The 11,608-nt window shown below is 49.2% G+C and overlaps 1 protein-coding gene across 5 annotated transcripts in view; it reads right to left on the bottom strand.

Moving 5' to 3' along the window:
- Positions 1 to 11,608, bottom strand: part of HVCN1 (hydrogen voltage gated channel 1) — a 31,727-nt gene that overhangs the window by 1,049 nt on the left and 19,070 nt on the right. For all 5 annotated transcript variants that reach the window (XM_081539958.1, XM_081539957.1, XM_081539956.1 and 2 more), the window contains 4 exons: positions 10,748 to 11,026; positions 6,335 to 6,439; positions 2,439 to 2,670; positions 316 to 428 (listed from right to left, as the gene is read on the bottom strand). In XM_081539958.1, coding sequence (XP_081396084.1) covers positions 316 to 428; positions 2,439 to 2,670; positions 6,335 to 6,439; positions 10,748 to 11,026 — 729 coding nt within the window. The remainder of the gene's footprint in view (positions 1 to 315; positions 429 to 2,438; positions 2,671 to 6,334; positions 6,440 to 10,747; positions 11,027 to 11,608) is intronic.

Genomic DNA, 11,608 nt, shown 5'->3' with positions numbered 1-11,608 from the left:
GCCTCACCAGGGATATGGCAGTCATGCAGTGAGCCCCAGGCACATACTGGGCCACAGAGCTGAATGAAAACCACACTCCTCGTGGAAATCACTCAGTCGGGGCCCAACAGTGACAGCAGTGAGGAGAGACACTAGGGGAAGGGGGTTCCTGGTGAAGCTGCAGGGGAGGAGGCAGTGCCTGAGCTGAATCTGAAAGGACAAGGAAGGCCTGACCGAGGGAAGTGGGGCTCTGGGCTAATGGCCCCATGAGAGCAGAGGCCTGGCTGGGAGGGAACAATCTGTAAACAGAGGGTGTTTTCCCAAGCACCTTCTTACCTTCTCAGAGCAGCTGAATTCAAGGTGCTGGATCTTGGTGGCCAGTTGTATGTTTATCTGTTTTAACCTTAACAGTTGCCGTTCTGAACGTGTCTTAACCGAGATAATTATCCCTGAAAAATAATGGTGAGGGTCTCCATGATACCAGTTTCTGATTTAACCACTTGGAAAAAAAACCCTGTATTCCTTATAAATGTATACAGTTGGGAAGAGCAGTGACAAGTGAAACAGTCATCATGGCTTAAAGGCATCATAAGTAGGAGGGTCAGGTTTTTCATTTCTGAGCTACTCAGTACCCAGCTGAGACATACTTCTTCAGCTTGCTTGGTGTGAGAAATCCTTAAAAATAATCACTGACCAGATGAGGGTTAAGCTCCTTAAGGGACCTTGTTCATAACAGTTCTGCTACTTAGCAGCAGTTGCCCAGAAGGCACTAAGTACAAGTCTGGAAATGCTCAAGCTTGGGGTTGTCACTTTCCCCACTTCCTGCCTCCAGAGCTGTGGCCAGTTTAGTTGTCAGGCACTAACCTGAACCCTGGCTGGGGCAGGGCTCCTTGATACCCACACCACAGTGGGGACAGAGCTCCCCGATGCCCACACCACAGTGGGGATGAGGCCTCAAAGCCTGTGCTGCAGTGGGGCTATTCTGCCCCCTTCCAAGTGTGAGTGATCGAGTCTGGACTGTCACCCATGTGTGTGGTGCCCACTAAGCCTGGAAGCAGCCATTCCTGGTTCACAGTGTTCCTGGCTGTCCCACTGAGTCTGGTTTAGCCTATGTTCAGTCACGCTAAAATCTGATAGCAGTGTAATAATGGGCAGTAGCCAGTCCTCCTACACCTCGCAGCCATTTTTTTTTTTTAGACAAAATGAACACTTCTCACAAGAGTGTGATGTGAAGAGTACTGGGTAGTAGCTGGTTCATGAGTCATTTATAGTCTGTCACAGTCTAGCTGCCTCATATAACCTTTGCACGGAGTATGTTTCTGTCTGAAAAAAATCAGTTGGCATAAGCATCTTCCACATTATCTGAAAAGCTTCCTTTATTTCCTTTGACAGAACCCAAATAAATGTTCTTAATAGGCTTTACTCTAAATCACTAGAGCTGAACTGGCAGGTTCCAAAGCCCACATGCCCAACAGAGCCACTGCACAGGCCCTTACCCTGCCCGGTAGCACCCAACACAGGAGGCGCCCTGGGACTCACTGCGCCTGGCAGGGGACGGGCCTGCCTCCAGCAGGCCTCACTGTTGCTCACTTGGTCTCCTGACAACCACCCACAAGCCCATCGGCTTGGGCCCTAGTCCAGGGAGTCCCAAACCTGCTGGACACCGATCACCTGGGAGTGCTTCGCGAACAGACACCGTGCCTGGGCTCCTCCGCGCCAGACTCACCACTTAGAGTGCTGAGGGTGATTCTGATGCGGCAGGTCCACGGACAGGCGTTCACTGACAGCTGACCCACTGACCAGTCTCTGAGTCCACATAAAATCACAACACAAACAGCGTCTCCGAAACAGGCTCCCCACACCAGCAGGGAGTGTGTGAGGAACAGGACCTGTGCCTAAATCCGGGAAAGCGGTGTTTCCCCCAGCGTGTTCTCCAGAGCCAGAGTCTACAGCAGGCTGACAGGTGTTATTTCCTCCCAAAGTGTCAACTTGGAAAACAACGACGGTTCTCAGAGCCTTCATCGTGCTCACTCGTGTTGTGATTTTCTCCAAGCTGGCAGAATCTAATGTACAGTGTTTCTCAGCTTCCTTGCTCCCCTCCCTGATGGTGTCCCTCCCAGGGTGCGACGGAGTTTGATAAAACACTCTTCAGGAAACACCTCGTGAGAAACAAGTACTTTGGGAACAGATCAGGGATTGGTCTATAACCCTTTCTATTAACATCTTTCATTAATCATGAAAATAGAGCCTAAAGAAGGGCCCTTCCTCTCAGAGCACATGTCCTGGTGTCAATTTGTAACCACAGAGATGGCAGTGGGACACCAAAGCAGACCACTTCATGTTTCTCTTGGCTGCCAGGAGAAGAACCGGGGGCTCTGCGCCCCTTCCAGGCTCTACCCACTGTCCCACCCCCCGCCACCTAACCCCAGCTCCCTAGCTCAAGAGCGCAGGGGACATACCATTGATGATCCGGGCCACCCGCCACAGCCGGAGCAGGATCAGCAGTCCTAGAGCCTCAAACTCATGCTCCCGGAACAGGAGGACAAGGTCGAGGACGAAGGAAATGACCACCACGATGGCGTCCAGGATTTCAAACTTGTGGTGAAAGAACTCCAAGCGGAAGACAAATATTTTAAAGAAAATCTCCATCATAAAAAAGGTCACGATGGCAAGGCTCATGTAGTGGAACACCTGAAGGGAACAAGGAGACACATGAGAGCGGACTCAGGCTGATCACGGGCTGAGGTGGTTCACACGGATGAGCCAGCTTTGAATGTACCTGCCCAGTCACCAGAGAGAATCCATTCCCTTGACCAATCCCGCATTCCTGCCAGCACCAGGCACTGGTTTCGGGCTCCAACTGTAGCTAGGAACAGCACAGACACTGCTCCCTGAAGGGCAATGGGGCAATGGCAGAAATGAAAACATCCACCATGCCCTTTGGCCCAGCAGCTCCACTGCTAGGAATTTATCATAGAGCTAAGTTCACATGTGCACAAAAACAGTAAGGATATTTACTGCAGCACCATTTGCAGAACAGACGATTTTCTACATTATTTGTAGAACAACAGAAATGTTCATTAGACTAGGGTCCTTTTAAAAGTATTACAGTACCTCCCTGTGGAGTACTATACAGTTGTTCAAAAGACCAAGGCTGATCCATAAGTATTGACTAGAAATGATCACCAAGGTGGATGATAAGTGAAGAGAGTTCCCAGATCTAGATTTATAAATACTAGTCTTCACTAAAGTAACCATTTCCATTCTGGGGCAGGGAAAGTATGAAGAGAGCCGAGACATCATCCTGGCCCAGAAAGCAAGAAACACTCAAAGGCAACAGAGTCTTGTCAAAAGGACAGAGCAGTCAGCTCAAAGAGGCTCACAGCGACCAAATCTGGGACCATTTGAAAATGAACACTGTAAAGAATGACTGTGTTCTTGTGATACACACTAAGAAAGGCAATGCCAAAGAATGCTCAAACTACCGCACAATTGCACTCATCTCACACGCTAGTAAAGTAATGCTCAAAATTCTCCAAGCCAGGCTTCAACAGTACGTGAACCGTGAATTTCCAGATGTTCAAGCTGGATTTAGAAAAGGTAGAGGAACCAGAGATCAAATTGCCAACATCCACTGGATCATCAAAAAAGCATGAGAGTTCCAGAAAAACATATACTTCTGCTTTATTGACTATGCTAAAGCCTTTGACCGCGTGGATCACAACAAACTGGAAAATTCTTGAAGAGATGGGAATACGAGACCACCTGACCTGCCTCCTGAGAAATCTGTATTCAGGTCAAGAAGCAACAGTTAGAACCTGACATGGAACAACAGACTGGTTCCAAATCGGGAAAGGAGTACGTCAAGGCTGTATTTTGTCACCCTGCTTATTTAACTTGTATGCAGAGTACATCATGCAAAATGCCGGGCTGGAATCAAGATTGCCGGGAGAAATATCATAACCTCAGATATGCAGATGACACCACACTTATGGCAGAAAGTGAAGAACTAAAGAGCCTCTTGATGAAAGTGAAAGAGGAAAGTGAAAAAGTTAGCTTAAAACTCAACATTCAGAAAACTAAGATCATGGCATCTGGTCCCATCACTTCATGGCAAATAGATGGGGAAACAGTGTCAGACTTTTTTGGAGGGCTCCAAAATCACTGCAGATGGTGACTGCAGCCATGAAATTAAAAGATGCTTGCTCCTTAGAAGAAAAGCTATGACCAACCTAGACAGCATATTAAAAAGCAGAGACATTTCTTTGCCAACAAAGGTCTATCTAGTCAAAGCTATGGTTTTGTCAGTAGTTATGTATGGATGTGAGAGTTGGACTATAAAGAAAGCTGAGCACCAAAGAATTGATGCTTTTTAACTGTGGTGTTGGAGAAGACTCTTGAGAGTCTCTTGGACTGCAAGGAGATCCAACCAGTTCATCCTAAAGGAGATCAGTCCTGAGTATTTATTGGAAGGACTGGTGCTGAAGCTGAAACTCCAATATTTTGGCCAGTTGATGCAAAGAGCTGACTTCATTTGAAAAGGTTCTGATGCTGGGAAAGATTGAAGGCAGCAGAACGGGATGACAGAGGATGAGACGGTTGGATGGCATCACAGACTCAATGGACATGAGTTTGAGTAAACTCCAGGAGTTGGCGATGGACAGGGAAGCCCGGCGTGCTGCAGTCCATGGGGTCGCAGAGTGGGACACGACTGAGCAACTGAACTGAACTGATAAAAGGATACTGACTAGTTGATGTAGAAGGAAAGGCAGAATTAGAAATCACCGGTTTGCAAGCCAGTGTGTTCACAGACTCACACATTGATCATCAGTGGATGCTAACTGGGGAAGAAGTTTGTATGATATTAAAGTGTCACCGTGTGGATTATTTACAACTGCAAAGGGAAAAGTGCCCCTGGACCGTGGAACAGCTCAGCATTTACAACCTGAATCAAGTGATCCAGCAGACTAATAGTGGGTCCCTGGCCCAAGGTGCCATGAGATTTAAAAATAAATAAAAAATAGCCCACCCTAGAAGAACTCTTGCTTTTTGAGCCTCTTGACCTAACCTGTGTTGTACAGGAAACAGAATAAAGGAACAGGGTGGCTCGGTTGGTAAAGAATCCACCTGCAATGCAGGAGACCTGGGTTCGATCACTGGGTTGGGAAGATCCCCTGGAGAAGGGAAAGGCTACCCACTCCAGTATTCTGGCCTGGAGAATTCCATGAACTGTATTGTCCTTGGGGCACAAAGAGTCGGACACGACTGAGCGACTTTCACTTTAAAGGAGCTCAAATATAATGTCAGAAATCTAGTTTGGGAAAAAAAAAGCACTATGAAAGGGGAAATTTGAATGAAAACTGGTTAGTAGATATTATGCAATTATAACCTTTTTAGGTATAATAATGCTATTATGGTTCTATAGGAGAAAAACCTCATTCTTAGGCATTGTTGAATGCCTCAGGGGTGAATACTCAGGGATGAAGTGTCATGATGTCTAACTTTCAAATGGTCAAAAATATATGGGCGTGTTTGTGGGTATGTGTATAAAGAAAGCAAATACAGAAAAATGTATATTTGCCATTTTTCATAATAAAAAGTAAAGGAAAAAGGCACAAGACAGTGAGCACAGGTAGTAAGTTACTGATTCTATTAAACAGTAGAGGGAGAGAAAAGATTATCTATCTACGGGAGGACTCAAGTGTCACAGAAGAGAACGTCAATGGCTGCCTTGGTCAAAGGGCCACGAGTAGGAAGGAGGTTTAATGTTTTCTTCCTGTCCTTTGGCCAATTGAAAAGACACTTATGCACAGTCCACTGAATTTTTTTTCAAAGAGTGTGGGGAGATGTTTTTAAGCCCCTGGCCTTCTCCCAGTTACTGGTGATAGGGTCACAGGATACATTTTCAGTGCACCCACTGCCCTCTGGATGACTGTCTGGGACGGGCCAGGCAGTAACTGTGAATCGGAATAAATGGTGAGCGCGTCCTCCCAGTGGCTCCAGCACAGGGACCACGTCAGCATGTTGACAGGAGGAAAAACAGCCCGTCCTCCTCTGGGGAATGGGAAGGAATCCTTCTCCTGGTTTGGAATCAGTGACAGACTCCAGCTCAGTGTCTTGGACAGCTCAAGATGCAAGCCTGCAAGCCATCAAGTGACCTGAGGTCTCCTGCTTGTAGGGAACTCATATCCACAACTGGGAAAGGAAGACATGTGCTCTGCTCTTTGACTCAAAGCACCCCATCAAACTACTCCCCGAGAAGCCCTGGTTGCTTCTCTGCAGGTGCTGCCCCCTCCACCCACCCTCAGTACAGGTAACAAGAGTGAACCGTGTTAAAGGGCTGTGGACACGCTACCCTGGGGGCATAGTTATTCTTGTCGGGCTGGATGATCTTCAGGTCCAGAATGAGCTCGGCAAGCACCAGGAGGGCGTCCAGGATGACCAGGCAGATGATGATAACCTGTGGACCGAGGGAAGAAGCAAGAAACCATGAGACCTAAACAGAGACCTTCCTTCCATCTCTAAGGCCTGGTAACACCTGGATGGTAAGGATGGGAGACCAGCTGCCCACAGCAGCTCCAGCACCCTGCAGGAGGCCTGCTGGAGGCCGGCTCCTCTCACAGGAGCCCCTCGTTCCAGCCCGGGGCCGTGCCGGTCCTCCTAAAGCCTTGGTGCAGCTCACTGACTGACCCTTGGTCACCACTGGTCTTTCTCTTAACTCGGAAGTTCACTGCTTCTCAGCATCTCTCGAACCAAACTGCTAATTCCTAGATGGCAAAAAATAAGTAGTAATGTTTTTTAAAGCTTTTGTGTTTCTAGTTCTGGGAATTGCTCTTGCCAGGGTACACCCAGAACAGAGGCTCAATAAATAAAACATCCAGCCTCAGAGAGCTAAGTCGCAGGAGGATCTCTAGGGACGCCTCCTCCAGGCAGCTGGGTTTGGGTGACGTCCACTGTGCCCCTCAAACAGCTTCAGACTGGAGACCTGAGGTGCCCACCCCAACCCCCATGTGCTCACTGTGGGCGAGAGGGGAGGGAGTTCTGGGTCTCCTGGGAAACAGAGAGGAGCTGCTGAGGGAAAGACAATCTTATGGGTTTTGTGACCTGCTGGAGTGGGGAGTGGGAGCCGGGAGGACCAGGGTGAAGTGAGTAGGTGGTCTCACCGATGGCGGTGGGGGTGGTCATGGTAACAGAGGCAGTGATGATGGTGAATTGGCTAGTAAAAGTGGGGTGGAGGTGATGGCATTTGGGGAGACCACAGGGATGACGTGGGAGTGGTGGAAATGGCAGCAACAGGAGGAACCCCAAGTGGGGGGTTCCTCTTTTTTCCCTTGACTCTTGTGGGACCTCTTTCTTCCCTTGAACATACTGGACTGTCACTTCCCTGGGGGCCTTGCCTCTTACACTGTCAGGCAGATAGATCTTGACCTTTGAGAATTAGTCTGCCGTTATCTTGGCAGTTTCTGCAGTCTCAGGTCCCAACTGTACAAGTTCAGGCCTATAAAGAATGGACTATTAAACCTTTTGACCATTTCGACCTGTAACAACTGTGTCACTAATTAAAGTATTTGATGACATGGTTTATTGTTGAAAATTGTATGGCAAAGTGCTCTGTAATGAAATCTTCACTCAAATCCAAATTCAGTAGTTTAATGAAGACTCAAGCCTCAGACGGCGTCTTTCCCTCTTCCTCCCTCACTCTTTGGTTTCATGTTGGAGCTAAAGGGATCTAAGAGCTTGTCTGGTCTAGAACCAAGGCACAGAGATATTAAAAACAGACTGGATATTCAGCCATCAAAAGGAATGATGCACTGACATACGCTACAGTGTGGATGAACCTAGAAAACATTATGCTAAGTGAGAGAAGCCAAACACAAGAGATCACGTACATTGTAGGATTCCGTTTACATGAAATGTCCAGTATAGGCAAAAAGTAGATTAGGGTTTGTCGGGGACTGGGGGTTACTGTTTAATGGGTACTAGGTCTCTTTGGGGGTTATGGAAGTGTTCTGGAACTAGATAGTGGTGATGGCTGCACAACATTGTGAATGTACTAAATAAATGCCACTGAATTATCCACCTTAAAATGTTTAATTTTATCATAAAATGATTTAATTAATTTTAATTTCACCTCAGTTTAAAAAGTAATCGAGAGACAGACCCAAGGTCACAAAACTACAGTGCCTGGGTCGCAATCCTGGCCTCTATGAACTGACCCCTAAGGCTCTGAATCCACCAGTTCACAAGGCAGGACTAGTTCTGAGGGGAGCCACATCACAAGGGAAAGCGGAGAGAATTCAGGGAAGTTGGTTAATTCCAAATCCTCACTGGAAGACAGCCATGCCTAGCAGCAGCACCCAGAGGTGCAGGGTGCGGGCTGTGGGGCGGCCAGTCCTGGGCTGGCTCTCCTGTTAGCCTGGACCTTGGGCACAGCTGTCAGCTCTGCCGTGCCTTGGCGTTAACTCTAACAAGCTTCAGTGTCCCTCCGGGGGAGATGGGACTTGGCTGCATTTTCCACCCCGACTGACAATGGCAGCATTGAGTGAGGTAAAGTGTGAGGTGCGCTCACCAGACGGCCTGGCCACAGTCAGCAGGTGATAAAAGTGAGGTTCCTCCTGGCCTTCCTGGCCATGCTCTCCTGCCTGTCTGTGGCTACCACGGAGGCCTGACTCACCCCAAGTTCTCTCTTTTGGTTGGTTGTGCCATCCTGTGAGAAGTGACAACAGTCAACTATGTATCATGTCACCTTGGTCACCTCAAACCATGGGAACAGGTGGAGACTGCACCCAAGAGAGGGGATTTCAGAATCTTCTTGTATGCAGATTCTATCTGCAGAGATCAAACCCTTGAATCCTTACTCCCTACCCTGAGGTAGCCTCCCTGCTTCCACTCTGGGCCCCTCTACAAAATGCTGACGTCACTGCCGCCCCACTGCACACTCGGACCCTCCGATGGCTGCCCACTGCCAGTGGGTGGACTTCCCGTGCCTCCTCTCCCACTACACACAACCCCATGGACCCTTATCAATTCCTCCAATGCTGAAGACCCTTTCCTCCCTCGGGCCCTTTGCAAACATGGCCCCTCTGCCTAGGAAGCTCCTCCCTTCCCATCCACAGGCCTCACTCCTGCCCAGCCTCGTGGTGTCAGGTGAAGTATCACCTGCTCTGCCTCACATCCTCGATCGGGTCTCCCCCACCCCCAGGATCTCTCAGAGCCACCCCGGCTTTGTTTCCCGGCAGAAGGCTTCTCTCCACTTGTATCCAGCATCTGTCTGATTTCTGGAATGCCCGCCTCTTCACGGAGCATCCATCCTCTGCAAGTGAGGGCAGGGATGCGTCCACCACGCTCACTGCCGTGTCCCCGGTGCATAGCAGAAGCTAAGAAGCGACTGTTGAGTGAATGAATAAACACCTCTCCTCTGCTTTTCCCCAGAGCCACGTGGCCTGGGGGGCCCAGTCAGGAGAGGGGGGACCTCCCCAGGGCTCCCCTTGCAGCTGGGAGGAAGCTGGCTCCTTCCTTCTACTCCTGAAATTGAGGGTTTGGGATTTCAACCCCAACAACATAATACCACGTTTCCTCTTCTGTCAGAGCTACAGAGGAAAGCGCTGAGCTTCCAGGAGTGCTGGGTTGCCTGCTTTGTTTCTGTAAGTCACACAAGAGTGGAAAAAAAAAAAAGATCAAAATAATTCCTAGTTTCTCTTTTACCCTGGAACAAAGTCAGTGATGGGAGAGGCAAGGGCTGCCTCTCTCTACTTTCAGAAGGGACACCAGTTCCAGGAAGGAGCTGGGTTATCATGGTTGAAGGGGGGTAACCTGCATCAGGGGCCCCCAAAGAGTTCCATTCAGGGACTGTGCTGATAAGGAGCCTCCCGCTTCCTGCTGGGTCTCAGAACATGCTTCCAGACACCTGCTCACCCACGTTGGGGTGGCGGGATGGGGTTCAGACAGGGCTGGCCAGATTCCACTCATGTTGGAACTGACCCTGAACCCTGTAGGAAGTCCTATTCCTTCTGATACTCTTTGAAGTCTGCGTCTCCCTCTCAGGGTCTCCCCATAACCACACCTGGAGATTGGTGGTGGGTTGGTTACACCAGGCAGATATTTTCAGCATCACTTCACAAAAGAAGAGACTGTCCCTCCACCCAATTTATCCTTTCATTTCCTTTGTGTGTGTAGGGGGTAAATTTTGCATAACTTAACGTTTAACATTGCAAAACTTAACATTTTTACTCCTTTAAGGTTATCATAAAGTTCAGAGGCCTTAAGCACATTCACAAGGTTGTTCAACCATCACTGGTATCTAGTTCTAGAACATTTTCGTTACCTCACCCGGCAGCTACATCCATTGAGCAGTCACTCCCCCTTCCATTCCCTCTACTCTGCTGTCTCTGTGGATGTATGTATTTGAGACATTTCACATAAACGGAATTACAAGACATGTGGCCTTCTGTGTCTGGTTTCTTCCACTTAGGATCATGTTGTCAAGGGGCATCCACAGTGTAGCACGTGTCAGTGCTCCATTCCTTTCTACAGCTGAGTAGGGATGGATCACATTTTGTTTAATGTATTCATCAGGTGATGAATTTTTAATTGAATTAGGACTTACTCTGCCCCTGACAACAGGGGACCTGCCCTGCACACGATCCGTGCTGGGTAGGTATCTGCGGAGTGAAGGAACTGGTGACAGAGATGGGCCCCCACCTGACCTCGTGACTCTGGGCTGATGGCTCTGACCCACCCAAGGCATTTTGGGCCTCTGCCCACCTACCTGAAACCTGTGGGCGCTGAAGAGCTTCCTCAAAGTGGTCCTGAAATCTAGGCGGGGCCTGGGGACAGGGGCCGGGGCCGGGGTGGGGTCAGTGGCTCTGCCCTCCTCGGCAGAGGCTGCAGTGGGCGGCGGCTGCTCTTCTTCCTCCTCCTCCTCTTCATTCTCCCACTTCTTGTAGTTGATGTTCCAGGCATGGTAGTCATCCCCGACAACGGTGAAGTGTTTCAAGAACTTGCTCATCCTCTCGGCGGGAGCCACCCTGGCCCTGCGGGTGACTGCCTGAAGAAAGGGGGACAGAGAACAAGAGCTCAGGCAGCCTGTCTGTCAGTCTCTGGGGGAGCAGAGCCGCCGCTAGGCTGGGCCCTGAGGTGAAGACGGTCCGGCATTCAGAGCACTGTGCAAGCGCAGACCGTGAGGTCACAGTGGTTTTTTGTGCATTTATTTTTGGAATCCAGGGTCTCAGCGCCGGTGAGGCAACAGGAAACCCCAGACTCCGTCAGGCCTGCCACTGTGTTCTGGTTGGCAGTAACCAACAGGAGAGGTACTGCCGCCCAGTCACAAAACACCCACCACAGGCCTGCATGTAAATACCGGAAGACCCAATAGCAGCCCCTGGTTCAGAGACATCACACCCTAAAAACCCAGAGGTGAGAGTTAGCAGGGCAGGGAGAGGGCAAAGGCAGAAGTAAAAGTGCCCAAAGTTTCACACAAAAGCAAAGCCACCCTTGCCACCAATCAGTCCTAGAAAGGTCTGGGCAGCAAGTGGATTTTTCGTAAGTTCAGCCAGTGCTGTTTTAAATAATTATAGACATAAAAGACTAATGGCTTCAAAGTGAAAAAGCAAATAAGCTTCCCACTCCT

Source organism: Giraffa tippelskirchi, chromosome 11, assembly GCF_054371585.1.
Source record: "Giraffa tippelskirchi isolate mGirTip1 chromosome 11, T2T-mGirTip1v1.2.pri, whole genome shotgun sequence".
Classification (NCBI taxonomy): Eukaryota; Metazoa; Chordata; class Mammalia; order Artiodactyla; family Giraffidae; genus Giraffa; species Giraffa tippelskirchi.
The sequence above is the reverse complement of the archived record's forward strand: the minus strand, read 5'-3'. Positions and strand labels throughout refer to the sequence as shown.